Source organism: Thamnophis elegans, chromosome 15 (assembly GCF_009769535.1).
Source record: "Thamnophis elegans isolate rThaEle1 chromosome 15, rThaEle1.pri, whole genome shotgun sequence".
Taxonomy (NCBI): Eukaryota; Metazoa; Chordata; class Lepidosauria; order Squamata; family Colubridae; genus Thamnophis; species Thamnophis elegans.
In genome coordinates, this window is record NC_045555.1 from 14,262,860 (window position 1) to 14,283,715 (window position 20,856).

Genomic DNA, 20,856 nt, shown 5'->3' on the forward strand with positions numbered 1-20,856 from the left:
AATTTTGTGATATGTGAGATGGACAGCAGCTTGTCTGATTGATCTGTTGACCTAATTGTTAATCAATATAAGTGTTCTGTAGGTAAGATGTTTTGTGGACTGATCATTGACCGCATTCATCTCCTTGATACCAGTGGTAGGGCTGCAAAAGTCCAGATGGTCAGTAGATGGCAGCAAAGAGCTAGGGTTTTATATATTCCTTTGCTGCCCCCAGTGGTGATCTAGATCTTTACAGACCCATATTTAGTCCTAAAAAAGATTAGCCTTTCTTCTGATAATTAGCTCTTCTGGGCTGGATAGTATTTAATGTAAATTGAATTGTTTAATTTTATGAATCCTATCTGCACTTCTGAAGGATCTAGTCTATCTCATCTGTTTTTCTGGAAAATAAGCCTACGTGCAGTGGAGATTTCTGCATATTTCTTTTCGGGCCTTTGTGGGTTAGCAGTTAATGGATGATTTCCGTAATCCCCTTGTTTCTTGTTCAGATTGCTTCATTCTGAGGCTACAGTGGATGTTAAGCATATGTGTTGCAAGTCGTGCATTAAATAAAAACACAACAATAACTACTTGCAGCCCAGTTTATGCACCTTTATGAGACTCTATAGAATATGGAGCTGCATTGCGACTCCTTTCTGCAGTGAGGATTTGCATCATCTTAGAAATAGCAGTTCTGTTAACTGCAGGCTACAAAGCAGGGCACTGGTCGCCATTATCATCTTTACTTCCAAGAATAATTCCAAACTTTCTTAAATATTTGCTCAGATGTCCAATAAAAACAATCTATTTTAAGATACATACATATACCATCAGGGATGTGGTGGCTCAGTGGCTAAGATGCTGAGCTTGTCAATCAGAAAGGTTGGCAGTTCAGCGGTTTGAATCTCTAGCACCGCGTAAGGGAATGAGCTCCCGTTACTTGTCCCAGCTTCTGCCAACCTAGCAGTTCGAAAGCACGTAAAAAATGCAAGTAGAAAAACAGGGGCCACCTTTGGTGGGAAGGTAACAGCTTTTCGTGCCTTTAATCATGCTGGCCACATGACCACAGTACCATCTTTGGAAGCGTTGGCTCTTCAGCTTTGAAATGGAGATGAGCACTGCCCCCTAGAGTTGGGAACGACTAGCACATATGTGCGAGGGGAACCTTTACCTTTTTATATACAACTAGTCTTCGACTTACAACCATAATTGGGACCAGAATTTTCATTGCTAAGCAAGGCAGCTATTAAGTGAGTCATGCCTGATTTTATGACCTTTTGGCCACATTTGTTAAGTGAATCGATGCAGCCATTAAGTGAATCCAGCTTCCACTACTGACTTTGTTTGTCAGAAGCTGGCTGGGAAGGTTGCAAAGGATGATTGTGTGCCCAGGAACACTGCAACCATCGTAACTGCAAACCGGTTGCCAAGCAACTGAATTTTGATCATGTGATCACAGGGATGCTGGGATGGTCATAAGTGGGGCAGTTTGTGCAAGATAAGATGCCATATGCCAGAGTTCAGACTTGAGATTAGTTTCCTTCTGTAAAGAAAATGAAGGCATTTTGCTGCCTTATAGTGTACTCTTGTGTAAAGTAAAGCGTTTGGTGGCTATTGCCCTATTCAGATGTCAGATTATTTAGGGTATCATGGAGGGAATCAGTCTTTTCTGAAGTCTACTGTAGAAACTTGTAGAATTCTCAGTTTTAATTTTACACGATATTACATTCTGATTTTTTTTATATTTAGCAACTAAATCATGAATTTCCTACCCTTATTGCTGCAAAGTAAAATTAGTGCTAAAGTGCTCCATCTGCAATATTCTGTGGATTTTTAAAAAGAGAACGATGTTAGTATTTAGAGGTTGATCTATTCAGTAAATTATGGAACACTTTTCCTACTTTCATTTAACTCTGTAGCAGTGCGTTTCTTTCAGGTTTCCTTGGAAATATGCAAGGGTGAAACCCAGCACGTTCTGACAGATTCTGGAGAACTGGTAGTGGAAATTTTGAGTAGTTCTGAGAACCGGCAAATGCCACCTCTGGCTGGCCCCAGAGTGGGGAGGGAATGGAGATTTTGCAATATCCTTCCCCTGCCACGCCCACAAAGCCACACCACGCCCACCAAGTGATGCCCACAGAACTGGTATTTTCAAAAATTGAATTTCACCACTGGAAAAAAGTCTCATAGTATCCATTGAGGTTTACCAAGAAAGAGCTTGGTCCTGAAATAACCACATAAGGGGTCTCACAACATATATACATACTATTCTCCCTCTCCCTCCCTCCCTCTCTCTCTCTCCCTTCCTCTCTCCCTCCCACCCTCTCTCTCTCTCTCTCTCTCTCTCACACACACACACACACACACACACAATTTTAAAAAGTATATAAAACTTCAACATAGAATTTTATAATTATCCATTCATTGATTGATTATTCGCTTTCAAGTCAGTGTCAAATCGTAAGCATCTCACAGATAGATTCCCTCCATGCAGTGTGCCTAGTTACCACGATGTCACATTAATCCCAAGGAAAGGCATTGGGGAAATTCCTCCCATTGGGCAAATTTCTCTGAAGAGTCACCGGTTTTCTTTTCCCTGGAAGGGGAAATTTAGCAGGACCCTAGTCAATCCACCCCCTCCCATTAAAAGAGGGGGAAAGGATAATCCAGCATGGAATCTAGCTAAAATTGATCAGTAATGGAACAAACGTTCCTATGAGATCTGACCTTGAAAAAAAGCACTAAACCAGCTTCAATTTCTCAATCATCCAGAGAGTCAATTGCAAATAGAGTTATTCAGGGCTCTCAGGTTGATCAACTGTAGGAAGTGAAAACCCAGCCCTCTTCTAGAAAAATGAAATATCTTGGGAAATATTGAAAAGGCAGAATATTACATTTCCCTGGATAAGAAATGGAGAAACATGTTTTTAGGTAGGAAACAGACTCACTCTTAATAGCTCCCACTTTTCTTAATGGGCCATTAAAATGCCTGAGCCAGTCTATTCTACGTTTGTTTGTTTGTTTGTTTGTTTATTATTAAAATTTATATGCCGCCCAATCCCGAAGGACTCCGGGCGGCTTACAAAATAAGAAAAAAGAGAAAGAAAAAAAAATAAGAAAAAAGAGACAGTTTAAAATCACAAATCGACATGCATTCATTCTAATCGGGGCTGGACCTCAACAGTGAGGTCAACAGCCCCAGGCCTGCCGGAACAGCCACGTTTTAACAGCTTTCCTGAAGGCCATGAGAGTGGGTATGGTCCGGATCTCTGGGGGGTAGCTGATTCCAAATAGTCGGAGCAGCCACAGAGAAGGCTCTCCTCTGGGGGACCGCCAGCCGGCACTGTCTGGCTGATGGCATCTGAAGGAGGCCCAATCTGTGGGATCTTACTGGCCGTTGGGAGGTATGTGGCAGTAGGCGGTCTCGAAGGTACATAACAAAGAGTCCCCCTTCAGCTCCAGGGTGACGGGATTAAGGCATGATAGTATTAGCCCTTTACCCAACTCACCACAGGGCATCTGGGAACTCAACCAAACTTGGACTCAAAACACAAGCTAAAGAGTTGCCCCTGCATGGCCCCATGGGAGTCTGACAACCAATCAGAATATATTTCCTACATAAGAACAGGAAACAGAGAGGTGGGGCCGAACGGAGTATAAAAAACCCAGCAAGTCCCCTTTTTCTCTCTCTTCTTCATCCAACATCTTGAAGCATTTTTCTGTTCAGGACCTCAAATCATGTGATCTTGGCCAGTGGTGGGTTGCTCTTATCTTCACTACTGGTACGCTGCTCGTGGTCTGATCATGCACATGCTGTATGTGTACTGTGAGCGTGCCTGACATGCATTGCACACACATGCGCACTCCACCTAGCTGCTTGTCAGAGGTCACACAGGCATTGCATGTTGTCCATGCGTGCACAATTGGCCCAGTTGCCTTAAAAATAGATATGGAACACGGGCGGGCGTGTGGGCCAAACGAGCCACCGTACTGGTACGGTGACCGCTGCTCCTGACTAGTACCGCTACCCACCACTGGTCTTAACCACCATTGAACCCTCTTTCCAAGCAGCCTCTATGTTTCCAGTGTCTTTTTCCCACTTGGAGCTAAACCCAGAAGGACATTTCTTCCAACATTGAAACATTTCCTGTGAGATCTGACCCTGAAAAAAAACATTAAATCATCCCGAGGATCAATTGCAAATAGAGTTATTTAGGGGTCTCAGGTTGGTCAACCATTACAATTTCCCCACCATTTCTCTCAAACTGGAGCTTTGGCTGCCCACTGTAGCAACCTGGAGCTTTGCTAGGAACAAAACAATTGATGGCTTCATAAGGGCAAGAAGAGCAAAGGTTTTATGGGAAAACCTTTTGGTGTCACCAAGTTCCTTTGAAATATTTAAATCAACAAGAAACAAAATCTTGCCTTCTAATTCCAGCCCTGTGGCTGTTCACCGACCTTGATCTGTTATTGAAGAATCCCAAAGCGCATCAGCCAAAGACCGAAATAACACCAGTAGGAGAGAGAAATTACAGAGAAGTTACACCAAATAATGTGTTTTCCAATTATAATTTACTGCCTCGTGACAACCCACATTTATCCGTGAAGTTGCTATTAACTTACCGTTGAAACCTTCCTCCGCCGTTGTGTCCCATTTGAATATAGTTATTGTGTTGGGTTAATGGGCTGGAATGCACCTCTGATGGAAGAGGGACAGTTAAGTGCTGGGTGGTGAATCCCTTCAAGTTCCCCCAGGTGTCCTTTTTCCTCCAGACATGATGAGGGAATATGCAGATTTGAATGGTTGGCAAAAGCATGAGACCCAAAATCCAATAAGTGGATCTGAAATACGCCAGGTTATATACCCCAGGTTATATATCTGCGTCTTTAGTCCAAAGATCAATAGATATGTACTGGGGGCAGGTTCTGACAGGTTCTGGAGAAACAGTAGCGAAAATTTTGAGTAGTTTGGAGAACCGGCAAATACCCCCTTCTTAAGGTTGATTTTACTTTGAGGTGGAACAAGGAAGCCCAGCCTTAGGCGTAAGAAAGTGTGTCTGCTGCTATGGAAGTGTATTTACTGGCCTCTAGATCAGGGGTCACCAACCATTTGGACCTCAGGAACCACTAAATTCATAATTTTAAATCCTACGGACCACTAATATGATCTGCCTAATGACCAGCTGGGTGGGCGTGGCAAGGTGGTCATGTGATTGGATGGGCATGGCCAACTTGATAACAAATGCAAATAATTTTTCTGTGGACCATCAACATTTCTCGTGGACTACCACTTAAGCTCTCCAAGGAGCTGCCCCAATGAACAGTAATCTCCTCCTCATGGGAGGAGTCAGCTGCTCCACAGCAGATGAGGAGATAGTAGAGGGAACCAGTTAGGTCCTGGAGACATTCCAGCCTTCCCACCAGCCTGCTGTCTCCAGGACCTTTGTTTGAGTTTGAGTTTGAGTTTTATTAGAATTTGTAGGCCGCCCTTTTCCCTGAGGGGACTCAGGGCGGCTCACATAAAACTGGGAAGGGGGGAACACAAACATCAAGATAGAAGACATGTAATAAAATGGTAGGCAACATACATTCATCATTCGGGAGGGGTAACTATCCTTATCCCCAGGCCTGACGGGCGAGCCAGTTCTTCAAGGCTATGCGGAAGGCTTGGACGGTGGAGAGGGTACGAATCTCCACGGGGAGCTCGTTCCAAAGGGCCGGGGCTACTGCTGAGAAGGCCCTCCTCCTTGTGGTTGCCAGCCGACACTGGCTGGCCGATGGAATACGGAGGAGGCCTAGTCTATGGGATCTTATTGGTCGCAGGGAGGTAATTGGCAGAAGGCGGTCTCTCAAGTATCCAGATCCACTGCCATGTAGGGCTTTATGGGTGATTAATAGCACCTTGAAGCGCATCCGGAGATCGACAGGCAGCCAGCGCAGCTCGCGGAGGATGGGTGTTATGCGGGTGAATCGAGGTGCACCCGCAATCACTCGCGCGGCTGCGTTCTGAACTAGCTGAAGCCGCCGGATGCTCTTCAAGGGCAGCCCCATGTAGAGCACATTGCAGTATTCCAGCCTAGAGATCACAAGGGCCCGAGTGACTGTTGTGAGAGCCTCCCGATTCAGGTAGGGTCGCAACTGGCGCACCAGGCGAACCTGGGCGAATGCCCCCCTGGTCACAGCCGTTAGGTGGTGGTCAAATGACAGCTGTGGATCCAGGAGGACTCCCAAGTTGCGAACCCTCTCTGAGGGGTGCAAAATTTGACCCCCCAGCCTTTGTCCCCTTCAGGTAAGTGTGCAAGTCACCATAGGTCTCACACACACAACAGTTACCATGCAAATGAAAATATTGTATCAAGAGTAAAGCATTGAGAAAAAGAGAGAAAGGAAAGAAGGTTGCTTTATCTAAGCTTAAAGTGACCAGACGTCCCGCTTTTGGCGGGACAGTCCCAATTATTAATAATTTGTCCCGCGGTGTTTCAAAAAAGTCCCGATTTTTCGCATGGCCGCGCACATGGCAAGAAAACACCGTTCAGCAGTTTGCAACTGCCACGCAGTGATTTCTATTGTCACAGGCTACGGAAGCTGGGGAGGTCCTTTGCAGGCGGCTAGAACTGGCCACCTGCAAAAGATCTCCCCGGACTTGTTTTGATGAGCACGGGGCGACTGATGGTAGTTTGCACCAGCCGTGCCTGCTCAAACTATCGTCAGTCGCTCCATGTTCAGCAAAGCAAGCCCGGGGAGGTCCTTTGTGGGCGGCCACTCCTAGCCGCTTGCGCCTGGTGCTGCAGCTGAAGTGAACCCCCAAAGCCCCCGCCGCCACTAGAATAACTGCTACCACCTCCTCCTCCTCCTCCAACAGCACCACCACATTTGCTGCCTGACGCTGCGGCTGAAGTGAAGCCGCCAAGCTCCCGCCGGCGCCCCCGCCTGCAGCAGTGGCACCTCCCCCTCTGCTCGGACCACTTGAGCTGGGCACCGCATTACCCCTGCCCCCTCCTCCCCCACTGTGCTTTTGAGGAGCCATGAGGCCGCGGGACCTAGTAGGAAGGCGGCGGAAGGGGATGGAGCAGGAAAAAAAAGGCCCCATGGCTTCTCAAAAGCATGGCGGAGGAGGAGGCGGCGGCGGCAGGGGTAACGCGGTGCCCAGCTCAGGTGCTCCGAGCGGAGGGGGAGGCGGCGGTGCCGCTGCCACAGGCAGGGGTGCCAGTGGGAGCTTTGGCGGCTTCACCTCAGCTGCAGCGCCGGGTGGCAAAAATTTTAATCAAGAACACACACACCCCGGTCAATGATGTCCCGCTTTACCAATTTTAAAATCTGGTCACCTTATCTAAGCTGAAAGTCACTCATCTGAGATACTCAGGCACAAATGTTCACACTGAGGCTTCTGGTCAGAGTGCAGTTGACCTGGTAACTACTATTGTATGGTGGTTAGAATGCAGTATTGCAGGTTGACTCTGCCCACTGCCTGGAATTCGATCCTAACTGACACAAAGTTGACTCAGTCATCCATCCTTCAAAGGTCAGTAAAATGAAGATCCAGATTGTTGAGGCAATAGGCTGACTCTGTAAACCTCAGAGAGAGGGCTGTAAAGCACTACGAAACAGTATATAAGTCTATTGCTTCGGAGAATCTGTCTAGTATGTCCCTTAAGATAACAAATAGAGACAATAGCTTATATTCTCATAATTCTAGAAGGTTGTTGCATTTTTGCAAATTCTTCAGGTCTAATATTCTATCCACATAATATTCTGTGGGATGGGAAATAGTTAGGCTAGAGAGCTGGAAGCCACAAGAAGGCATCAAACACGTAGAAGAAGCCCAATTTTCAGTTTCAGGAGAAAATTGCATCAGAAGATATTTATCAACAAAATGATCTCAGAAAGTTCACTGCCACCAGGAGAATGCTTTTATTACCCAAAACCTAGAACTGGATCAGCAGAATAGAATTTTCCTTACAATTGTGGCTCTCTTTGATGTCGCATTCCATCTGAAAGTTATGAGTCATGAAAACGTACCACAGACTTTGAAAAACATTTCATACTGAGATTACAGTTTATAGCAAGAGAAGTTAAACGGAAAATGTGCTAGGTCTATAGTCAGCAAAACAATACTCTGTTATTCTGGACATCTTCTCTAACAGTGAAAGAGTTTGAATGGTTCATCTTCTAAAAACGATGCCTAATTAAACATTTCCTTGCCATCATGGTGGTGAGACAGATCAAAGCGCTAAGACTTCAATCTTTTCTCTCTTCCATGCATTCAGGAGCTTCTGATGAGACTAACATTTTAGATGCAATTCAAAGCACTTGTGTGTTTTATTCTACATCAGGGGTGTCAAACTGGATTTCTTTGAGGGCCTAATAAGCATTGTAGTTCTCCGCAGTCTGGCAGGGAGAGGGGGGGAGACGGGATGGGCGCCTTCTGCAGTATCCTGCTAGCCAAAGCGGGGCACGAGGAGACTTCCCCCTCCCCGTGACCCGTTTTAGGCCTCCCCAGTCTCCAGCAGATTTCTTCTAGCCAAAAACAGGCCACGCAGAGGCTTTCTGAGGCCTCCACATCGCCCATTTTTGGTCAGCAGAGTCCTGCAGGAAGCCGGAGAGACCAAAACTAGGCCAGGGGGGGAACAAACGTGGCCTGTTTGGGCTGGCAGAGGCACTGTCCCCTGGTCCTTTAATATTTACAGGCCAGCCACACAGGCCGGATTTAAGCACTCCGTGGGCCAGATCTGGCCCGCAGGCCTTGAGTTTAATACCCCTGCTCTACATTGATGCAAGAAAGGCAATTTTTGAAATGACATTGGAGAACACCCTTTTCATTCTGAAACAACTGAGTGCTGCAGAATAAGAAAACTGAAGGCTATGATGCCTATTAAAGAGCAAATTGGGACAATGGTAATGATGATGCCACATTTGCCATTTTGAGGGAACAGTACTTCAACATTCTTGGGAAAACAGAGGGAAATGGAATTACCAGAAGCATGCCTAACGTTAAATTTCTGTGTGGCTCATGTTGCCACATATTGTTTACAGCAAATGTTGTAAGCGACTCCAAAGTTGTCTTTTCAAGATGAGAGGTTTCAAAATCTTTGAAGCATTGTAAAAAGAATGTTACAAGAAACTATTTAAGAATACCAGAGTCAACAAAGAAAGCATTTATTTAGGAGACATGTGAGACCCCACAGAACAATTCCAGGTGTTGAATTATGCAATGTTCAGTTCAAGATCATGTCATGGAGCTCAAGGAACCACAACACATTTTAGGATGTTGTATGATACAGTAGTGGGACTCAGTGGCTAAGACACTTAGCTTGTCGATCAGAAAGGTTGGCAGTTCGGCAGTTTGAATCTCTAGCACCGTGTAACGGAGTGAGCTCCCATTACTTGTCCCAGCTTCTGCCAATCTAGCAGTTCGAAAGCACGTAAAAATGCAAGTAGAAAAATAGGGACCACGTTTGGTGGGAAGGTAACAGCGTTCCGTGTGCCTTTTGGCACTTAGTCATGCCAGCCACATGACTACAGAGACGTCTTTGGACAGCGCTGGCTCTTCGGCTTAGAAACAGAGATGAGCACCACCCTCTAGAGTCAGGAACGACTAGCATATATGTGCGAGGGGAACCTTTACCTTTACCTTATGATACAGTATTCCAAAATGTCTTACTATATCAGATGACCTACATCAACAATGTAGCTCATGGGAGGTCCCATTGACCCATGAAGCTACTGTATATGGTAGATTAACACAAGTCATCTATATATTGATATAGAAAGTGGTTTTTAGACTTATTAGTATCAGGAATTGATGACTATCATATAATACTAGCCAGTGAGCATTAAAGTTGGTTATTATCTTGTATTAACTTATTTTAACATACAGGTTTACAATATTTTACAGGTATCAACTTATCTGTTTTTATGTGCATCCTAAACCAACTTTATTTGCTTCAGTTAAAAAAAAAGAATTCAGAATTGGTGTTTGCTTCATATTTAAACATTAATATTAACTGGAATAAAACAAATATTACATCACATCCCTCACCCTCTAGAGACACTGTTTTTCCCCTTATATTTCTTCATCTATAACAACGAAAAGATATACAATATATTCTAATTGTGCCCTTATCCCCTCCAAAACAACATATATTCTTGAGTAGGTTTATTCCACCAATATTGATTTTATAAAATCCCCCCATATTTCATTATAATTGTTTGCTTTGATCATCCCTTTTTTAGATTTATTTTCCATTGTTAATTTATCATTTGTAGCCATACTCCAAATTTCATTACACCACTCATTTCTTTGAATATTCCAATTTCATCCCCAATATTTACCCATCACTAATCTAGCTGCCAATATATATATATATATATATATATATATATATATATATATATATATATATATATATATATATATATATATATATATATATATGTATATGTATATATATGTGTGTGTGTGTGTGTGTGTGTGTGTGTGTGTGTGTGTGTGTGTGTGTGTGTTTCTATTTGTGCTGATAAATAAATAAAGGGAGACTAGTATAGATCTATTTCAAGCCATTTAGCTCTCATCAGCTAGCCATACCCTTACTGGGATTTGAACCTGGCTATATTACATACTAGGCAGACTTCTTAGCCATTAGGCCACAGGCTCTTATCCGTTATCAGCGAAGCCAGGGTGAAAGGTATCTATTAGATTTTTACAACCCCTGGTAAGCCCCAATTATGGGAGGAAGCTAACTGTTAACTGTATACCACAGATTTGTGTTCATCCTTCCATCATAGCTGAAATGTAAACCTTTTAATTGTATCTAAAAAAATGAAGTCAAAGGAAAATTGTGATTTGGTAAATTTTCTTCTTCCCTGTTCCACCAATGGAAATCAAAAGCAGTGGATCAAAAGCTTTTCTTCTTCAAAATGCCACTTGTTTATTAGAAAGTCAATAAAACTGTGCACGTAGCTGACCCAAAATTTTTTTAAAAATGGAAAAAATTAATAAAAGAATATTAAACGCTTTAAAGTCAAAAAATTTCCCCCCACAACAGATGTCATATCTGGCCTCAAATATTGATAGATCTTTTGATTGACAAGAAGTGCAAGTTGTTATGCCTGATAAACTATCACATTTATCTACTGAGGAATAGTGTGAGCAAACAGGAAGTGGCAAACAACATGCTAGAATCTATTTATGCTACTATGTGGAGAAACTAAATGTAAAGTAGCTGTTCGTTGTTTTGAGATATACTCTACACATTTATAAGTGCAGAGTCAGACCATTTGCAAGTTCTGAAAGAGGCATAAAATCAGCTCAATGTTGATTCACTGTGGACTGTTAAGAACTGGTTAATGGGTTATATATGGAACTTTAACAGATTAACAGAGTTGGAAGGGACTTTGTAAGACATCTAGCCCAAGCAGGAGACCCTACACCATTTCTGACAGATGGCAGTCCAATCTCTTCTTGAAAGCCCCCAGTGATGAAGCCTCCACAACTTCTGAAGGCAACTTCTGTTCTGTTGATTGCTCTATCAGAAGGTTCTCCTTATTTCCAGGTTGACTCTCTCCTTGTTCAGTTTCCATCCATTATTCCTTGTCTGGCCTTCAGGTGCTTTAGAAAATAGCTTGACCCCTTCCCTCTCTGTGGCAGCCCATGAAATATTAGAAGACTGCTATTGTGTCTCCCCTGATCCTTCTCTTCTCTAGACTAGCCATGCCCAGTTCCTGCAACCGTTCATTGTATATTTAGCCTCCAATCCCCTAATCATCTATACCATCAAACAACCACATCTACCTATCTCAAGTCCTTAGAAAGGGCTCAATAGGCAGATAAAAATGCCAAATCCATTCTAAACATCTGGCTGACTGCACACCCAAGTGTAATAGTACCAAACTGTGATTAATCAATAGCCTTGGGAAGGTATGTAATTTATTATTTCAAGATCCAGCAGACCTACAGAAATATGTGGGACCCAAGCAACAGGAGTTATATTAACAGCATTCAAATTTTTACATGTTAGATCAATTTAAATATACCATGAATTCTCCAAATGTGTAAGAGATTTGGTGATAATACTTTGCTTGCAGCCTCCTGAGTTCTCAACACTCAAAGCTTTGATGAACATAAAAGGCACACCTCAATAGTAGGGGCACACGTAAAATGCTAAATCTGAAACAAGCCCATTACATATCAGAAGTTCTGTCAAATTGTTTTAGTTCAGTAGTCAGAAACAAAACTAGTTGTTGCTGCAGTTCTAGATTTTAGCCAAAATAAAAACCAGAGTTCCTGAAGGGATTTCACAGGAAGAGTAAGGCAGAGCTGGTCTTTGCTCCTCCTCTTTCCTTCTACAACTGCCCCTATGATCTTAACCATGACCTATGTTCCTATGTTCCTCGATGGGTCTCAAAAGGCATGTCAATCTTCCCAAAAATTTCATTGCCTTCCTGCCTTCCTTTAGTCAACTTGCTGTCTGTTGTGGCCCGCCAGTGGCCAGCAGAGCTGGCAGCAGAGTTGGACAGTGAGGAGGTTGGGGAGGAACATGGGTCAGTGCTGGAGTCTGGGGAAGGCTCTGATGAGGGATCTGTGTCAGAGGCAGAGATTGGGCCAGTGTCATATGACACTTCTCAGCTGCCTTCAGAGTCAGACATCAGTGAGGCAGACAAACAGCTGGAGTCTGTTCCCAGTGTGTGCATGCAGAGTTGCCAGATGAAGGGAACAGCTAAAGAACAGGGGTTGACTTAGGAGTAAGGCAACAGGTGGATGATGAATGGCCCCTCCCAGAGGAAATAAAAGAGAAGGGAAAGGGGAGTGAAGTTTGCAGGAGACAATGAGTTCGCTTAATTGGTTCGTGACTCTCTGAGACTCCTTGTCAGGTTTTGCAGATATCGGCCTGGCAGCTCTCCAAGCCAGATAAGGTCTGTGAGTGTAAATCCTCCCTTGAAAGACTTTGCTGGATGTGAATGAGCAGAATTCACAGTAAATTAATAAAAGGGTTTTTTGTCGGGACAAGGAGTTTGCTTCATGCTCTTGGGAGGCCTAGATCACAAGACTATCCCCCTTCCCCAATCAATATTAATATCACTAATGCTTGCTGTCATCAAGGAAACCCTCCACTCTGTCTGTACCATGCTTGTGCAGGTTTGCCTGGAACAACCATTTGCAAACAGAAGAAAACCACAATTCATTCTCTATCTCGATCAAATTTTCACGTTTGAGTTTCAGGACGCAAACCACTCCAAACCAGGTATTCCACAGAGACAACCGGTTGAATCATTTTGTGCATCCCTATTCCATTGGTTCAGTGCATAAATATCTGTCAAAAATCCTCCCTAGCCATTGAGGGATTTTTCACTTCCCCAGGAAAAGGTTAAGGCACTATTGTTTCAGCTCCCTTAATCCATAGCATGTGGGCCTCTCGTTCTTCAGGTTCCCTAAAGGTAAACATCTACATACTCCCATAGTAGTTGGAGAATGTTCTTTCTTCCAGAGATGAATTTGAATTTGAATTTCCTTTATTTGTATGCTGCCCTTTTCCCTGGGGGGGCTCAGGGCGGCTCACAATTCATGTGGTCAGAGTCGTCATCCCCCCACCCCCACAGTTGCTGATAGCAGCATCTAAGTTTTAGTAGACATCCAAAGTACCTGAGACAAGGCTAGAGATCACACAAATGGATGAATTAGCCGACCCAAAGTCCTCCATTCTGCCAGAAAGAAAGACTATTTGTCTTTTGAAAACAGAGGAAGAGGCAAGGAACTAAGCCTGAGAAAAGAAACTGGGTTTGTTCCAGGGGTGAAATGCTACCAGTTTGCACGATCCGGTAGGGATGATTGTCGTTGGTTCTGTGAACTGGTAGTAAAAAAGCTTCCGAGGATCATGTGGCTCAGCTGTGAGCCGCACATCTTTGGAAGCTTCCCCCCCCCCCACTTTTTAAAGCATTTTTTCCCTGCCTATTCGCCCAAACCGGCAGGGAAAAAATGCTTTAAAAAGTGGGGGGGGAGGGTTCCATGACAATCAGCTGTGTCGTGCGATCTTGGGAACCTTTTTTCCCACTTTTTGAATAATTTTTTTTACCACCTATTAGCCTGAACCTGTAGTGAAAAATGCTTTAAAAAGTGAAAAAAAGGTTCCCACGATCGCATGGCACAGCTGAACCTTCTCCCCCCCCCCCCCCCCACTTCTTAAAGCATTTTTTACTACCGATTTGGGTGAATAAGTAGTAAAAAATGCTTTAAAAATTAAAAAAGTTGGCCACGCCCACCCAGTCACATGACCCCCTCACCAAGCCACGCCCAGAGAACCGGTGGCAAAAAAAAAAATACATTTCACCAGTGGTTTGTTCCATCTTCACAGCAGTCTCAGAATTAATTGACTTGGCTTACTATTTTAGCCATCAGAAGACTTATAAAGATGTTGATCTTCCTTGCTGGGCTAGGAAGCTGTCTGTGTTTGTGTGTGTGTGTGTGTGTGTGTGTGTGTCTGTGATTGTGTGTGTGTGTAAAAAACAGTTTGATTGGTCTGGCCCTTGGTGGGAAGGGTTGGTTTCTTTTATTCTCGTGTAACATCTACCGCTAATATATTGCCTCCCCCCCCCCCCCTATGTTCTCAGTACTAGCACTTTTGTTTTATACAACTTAGAAACTCTTTATAGCAGAGCTGCCTCCATAATAAAGGAGCAGATGAGCAGTAACTCATGGCCTGCCAGAGCCTTGGAGTCTCCTTTATATTTCTCTATGGAACAACCTTTTGCATTGTTAGTTATCATTTGTAACAAATCTGTATTGTCATCTGCTTTTGTTTCCGTCTGCAAACAAGATTTTTGTATTTTTTTCTTTAAAAATATTTTTTGAAAGATCAGTCTATTTTGCAAAATAGGAGATATGATATGTGGGAAAATAGGTCTTCTATAATCTGTTCCTTTTTTTTCTGAACTCGTATTTTCTGCAATCGAGTTTGAAGCGGTTTACCTTGAGTTGTATTGTTTATTTGTCTGTCTATGTATTATTGTGCTTGAAGCTTAAGACGTCGTTGACAGGCAAGGTATTATAGCAGACAATTTTGTGCACTATGCTTAGATCGAACCACAGGCAGTTCAGTTCCAGATTGTCCCAAGCCCAAAATTTCAAGCCTGATGGCATAGGGAATTCTATTGTGAGTAGAGGTATCTCGTGAAATACCTCTGGACCCGCTCAATCATGTTAAAGTCTGATATGCAGCGTGGGTTCCAGGTGAACGAGCTGTATTCAAAAATTGGTCTGGCAAAGATTTTGTATGCCCTAGTTAGCAATACAGATATGAAATGAGATAACTTGCCACCTCTTGCCCTGTAGCACTGAAGCAGGTGGCTAGGGAAATCTGTTTCTCCTTCTCTTTCCCTAATAGAACTTTCCAGCCCATCTATATTAGAGTTAATGAAGATTTTATATATCCCCAGGATGTTTGCATTATGGGCTGAGAATCTATTACTTTTAACTTTAGCACATTCAGACATCTATGCAATGTACACTTGAGCACTAATTTCAATTGCTAGAGAATTGGAGTATATATAACTTTTAATGTACAGAAGAGGTTTTAAATATGTGGGAAACATCTTAACTTGAAATGTTACATTGCTACACAAAGCAAAACTCTATACTCCGCTTGTCTCCCCACAGTATTGGGAGGGTTTTTTAATTTATCAATTTAAAAAATGAGATTCCTGAGGAATTAAGTTGAGGTTTTTTCCCCAATCAATTTCTCTCTTCCTCCTGCTTTAAATATCTTTCCCATGACTAGGATTATGCAAAATGAAAACAAATGAACATTTGTAAAATTTAGGGTGCAGTGAAAAAAGGCCCCAACCTATAGCTGAAGAGAATATTTAAAAAAGAAGAAGAAATTAAGAGAAAGTTTCCACTGCTGTGAACAGATTAATTCTCACACAAAAGATGCCAAGAGATTTTTGCCATCAAGTATGTTTATTTACGGATTCCTCTAAAAGGGGATAGAAGGACAACATATACAAAAATGACACAATTAAATTAGTGATTTGTTAACAAAAATCTTAAATCTAAATCTGGATCAGTGCCACACAGCCAAGTGCCTAAGTTATGCTGATAGCTAGGACTGTACAAAACGTTCCCTAGTATAGGAAACAGCTGGAAAGCAACACTGCAGCTGGAAACTGGCCATGCAGTGGCAGGAGAAAAATATAAGGCAGGAAGGCTCGCATGTCAGAAGGGTGCAAATAGTATAGAGGCATCAGTTGACCACTCACTGTATATTTAATATTGAAGTATGGGAGAGCAACTACACTGGACAGTTTTCAGTCTGAAATAGGTTCCATGCTGCCTGTCACGGCAGGCATTTGAAAGGAAAGTTGTTCAATTATTACAAAGAAACTGCCGTTAAGGGACACTCTCTTTTTAGACAGACATATTAATATTGCACACTGCCATGGAGAGAAAAGAAGTTATGTGGAAGTTAAAAGCTTTGCTTTTAGCCTTTCCATTCTGGTTGGAAGAAGATCAACCATTTCTCTACTCAGTTCTAGCTCAGTTTCAATAGCTTGGACCGCATCTGTGTGCTTCTCACAATAATCCACTAGAAATGAGTAATATTCCAAGGAGGACTGCATATTCTCCAGCTGCTTTTTGCCATCTGCAGTGATAAGCTTGCCATAAAGGCGTGCAATATGGAATTTGGCCACCATTGCAGGGCGTAGGACATCTTCCTCAAGGATCTCTGGGAAGATCTTATCAGGGTTCCTCAGTGATCTAAGAAGAGCTCATAGAATTTCATGGCCATCTGAGCCAACGAATTTATTTTCTTGACTGTGTGGGAGTCAAGCTCTTCTAGTTTATTGCCAATGGCCACTTTTAAATCCATCATCTCATAATAGGTATCTGCCAATTCAAACTGAAGTTGTCTAGTGAGTAGCAGATAATACTGAGGATTTAAGCCGGAGTACAGTGGCTCCAGCATATCGATCCTACGCTTGTGCATCTTGCAACGCCTCTCAAAATCATCTTCAAAGAAAGCCAGCACTTTAAATAAAGCACTGTGGTCTTGGATAATTTCAATGTGATCCGTGACATACCCATCTACCTGAAAGAACTCTTTGGCTTCGTTGACATAGTTCTGACCTACTAAGAAGACTTCTCGGGCTTCTTTGAAGTCTAATGGAAACACACAACTCACTTTCCTCTTCCATGGCCAAAATAGAATCACACAAATCACTCGTTCCAAAAAGAACAGCCTTCTTTCTTTCTTTTTCCTTCTCATCCTCCTCTTTTTCCTGCTGGGCTTTCAGTTCCACTTGCCTGTCTGGATCCAGCTCACCAATATTGTCCTAAAAATTAGCAGAATTGATTTTTAAACAATGGCTTGAATGTCACAGAATTAATTCCTTACATAAGGACAGTTCTAAGTTCTTAGTACGACAAAGACCACTCCAATTGTTTATAATTTCAATGAGACCAGTTCCAACATTTTTTTCTTCTTTTCCCCATAAGGAGTTTCCTATCTTTCATTTGCAACTCTACAGCTAAGCTTTGCAACAATACATTATGTATTACAAACTAGCTTCTCAGACTTCACTCGAATAACGTATATCACAACTAAAATAGGCGAATTAAAACTAGAATTATATCTAAAGGAAAGTCTCGTAAAGCAGTACACTTCACACTTGCAGTTTATGCGAATGTTTGTGAAAGGCTGACTTATTCACATCTGCCAAGATACCTGGAAATATATTTTGGTAGCCTGACAAGTATACATTCTGCTTGAAAAGAAATTAACAGACCACTATGAATGAGTCCTGCTTAATGCCTGCTGATTTGGTTGTGCCCCGATTCCACCTGAAGCCATGATTTATTTATTGTGTTGTGTGTGCTAGATATTTAAATATGATCCTTTTCCAATCCTTCAACAGAAATAATCCTAAACTCTTTTTTTATCTGACTTGGGAAACAAATCACAGAGGGAGCGGTTGTTGGCCATGCCTGCTATCAGGAGGTGCCAGCAAAACAATCCAAGCAGTGTGAGTTACTATGGTAATGATTGCATTACCGTTCTATACAAACACAGCCAATTCTTTAATAAGAAAGCAGTACTTTTGCTAAAAGCAATTTGCTGCTTTAGATGCACATAGTACAGTTCAACAATCTCGCAGCCCTTTGGTTCTGCACAAGGATTTTTTTTTCAATTTCTAGATGCATATTTAGACACAGAAACAGCCAAGCATAATATTCTATGAAGAAACTGTGACTAATTATTAGGCTGAAAGCAAAAATTATTTAAAACATCTCTTTAAACTCAAAAGTAGTAGAACGGGCAAAACCTACCATCACACATTCGTATATTTTTCTTTTAAGTGTACCTGATGCTGCCTTTTTTGTACTTATAGTTGATAGACACACAATTAAGAGTTTGTTACGGAAACAGAAGCCTGTATGTGCTTTTTATATGCCACTCTTAATTTCTAGAACCTAACTAGTTCCTATCTTTGTAGATGTAGCAGATACCTCAAGGATGAGCAATTTGTGGCTTACAAGCATCCAAAACTGCCCCATAGCCTCCCCTTCTTATCGTCTGCCTGAGAAATTAGGCCCCTCAAGAAAACTCATAGGATTCCCCCCCTTTTTTAAAACCCTAACATTCACTTCTGCTCCACTGATAATGACTTACTTGACTTAAGTCACTAATATCCCACAGCATTTTTTGTAACGTCGTCTACTGCTGCTTGGTGGTGGGGAAGAGTTTTGAATGAGATGTTTGTACCATGCTTAATGGCAGGAGTAAATTAATATGCATGTAAGATATGAGAATTGCTTCATAGGGAGCCGAGGTAGCGCAGTGATTAGAGTGCAAGCTACTTCAGTTGACTGCTAGCTGCAGTTCAACAGTTCAAATCTCACCAGGCTCAAGGTTGACTCCTCCTTCCCTCCTTCCGAGGTGGGTAAAATGAGGAGCCCGATTGTTAGAAGCAAATAGGCTGACTCTCTAAACTGCTTAGAGAGGGCTGTAAAAGCACTATGAATAGGTATGTAAGTCTAAGTGCTATTGCTATATATGAGAAAAAATGAATTCTACGTTCACATTTTTGCCCCTTTGTCCTGATCCAGTTATTGATACAGAACTGCTACTGAAAATTAGTCTTAAAGTAATGTAGAGCTAGGATGAAATAGGCTCCTTCTCTCTTAAGGCTTCGGTTTCAGTAGGAGATGTATAATTATTTAGGTTTTATAGTTACAAAAGTAAACAGCAACAAATGACAGTTATTTACATATGTTCCCTTGCATACCTCAAGCAGCTTTCGGGCTTCCTGTAACAGGTTCAAACAGTATTTAATCCAACACCTTGCAATTTCAGCTTTTTTCTGTCGAAGATCTTGCTGGTCTTGTTCGGATTCGTCTGATTTTAAAAATATAACATGCGTTAAGCTGGCCCCTCCAGTTAGACCTGGAAGAGTTTTCTCAGAAAAGAACATTTCAAAATCCCAACTTTCATTCTTAATAACTATATTGATAGCCGATTATATAGCCAAAATCTGATTCTGGAACTATTCCATATACCGACATTGATCAATTTCATGACACTTCCTTGGCTCTGTGAATTTCCATTTGGGAAAGGCAGGATATAAACACAATTTAGAAGTGAAACATAACCTGTTTCCCTGAAGATAAGACCTCCCTGGATAATAAGCTCAATCGAGGTTTTTGAGCGCATACGCTAAAATAAGCCCTCCCCTAGAATATTTAAATGCATGTGCTGCTGGTCCCTGCCATTTCCTTGGGGGGGGGACATGCAACATGCACCCCACATGCACCTGCCATCCACACAGAACGGCCTTGCAGAGGCCGCTCCTGCAAACCCTCGCTACCATGCCCTTTCTCTTAGTGGCAGAAATAGAGACAGAACATCTGGCCCTCTTTGGATCAGCTGATCCGCAGGCCGTGGGCCGAGGTTAAGGGGCCTCCCGTACCTCAAAAATAATAAGACCTTCCCAAAAATAAGGCCAAGTGCTTATTTCAGGGGTCAAAAGGAAATAAGACCCTGTCTTATTTTCGGGAAAACACAGTAATAGGATTAAAATAATTTAAATCAATTTCTATATCAACCCTCCAAGGAAAAATAATACATAAAACGAGCAGAGTTTATTGCAAATATAAATTATATTAATAAAGGAACCTATCAAATGTTTTCTTCCTTCCTTCTGCCTAAAGGCAAAATAGCAAAGCCATTTCCCCCTTAGCATTAGCATGGCAGTAGCCTAAATCCATACCAAAACCTTCACAATGATATAAGCATAACAATGAAAATAAAGTCTTATTTGGAGTACTTATAACCAACTTTCTCAATGTACCTGAATATTTAAAATAATGTAAAAATTACTAGGGATAGCCAAAAGCATACACAGTGTAAGTTTTCCCTCACTTCACTTTCCTGTTAATTAATTTCTGGGCCAGGGTAGATTTTAGAGGAAATGGCTGCTAGAAGAGTACGTCTGGCTCATGGTGAAATTTCCTCTCAAGCTGCTATTTTCTCTCTGACCGTTTTTACTCCTACTGGCTGATGCAAGAGAAACAGTAGGGGCAGAAACATTTATAAGCTATCTGAAGAAATTCTAGTTTGCTAAAAGGAGATATTTATACTTTTCCCCCCCTCAACTGAACCCTCATTTTAATGTTACAAAAATCAACTTGATGGTGAAACTGATTGAATGAGACAAAGATGAAGGGGAACAATGGCTGGAGTCAAGAAAAGAAAGCAAGGCATTTAGCACTGACACTAAGCCAAATCATATCACCCCAGTTAAAACTGGAATGAGGATACTTACTGTCTTCTGCAGATGGCATATGTCCAGCTTCGCCAATGATGACACTGGCAGCTGCTAAACAAT

At 42.3% G+C, this 20,856-nt stretch overlaps 2 protein-coding genes across 2 annotated transcripts in view; both read right to left on the reverse strand.

Moving 5' to 3' along the window:
* The window catches only part of LOC116518328 (vacuolar protein sorting-associated protein 26A), a 176,083-nt gene that overhangs the window by 61,445 nt on the left and 93,782 nt on the right, over positions 1–20,856 (reverse strand). The gene's annotated exons all lie outside the window — the stretch shown is intronic.
* On the reverse strand, positions 15,911–20,851 carry LOC116518641 (KIF-binding protein-like; the record flags this gene model as incomplete). The annotated part of the gene is given in 5 exon segments (XM_032232157.1): positions 15,911–16,727; positions 16,730–17,156; positions 17,158–17,304; positions 19,258–19,367; positions 20,794–20,851. Coding segments are annotated over 5 exon segments (1,044 nt in total), but the record flags the coding sequence as incomplete, so codon positions are not given.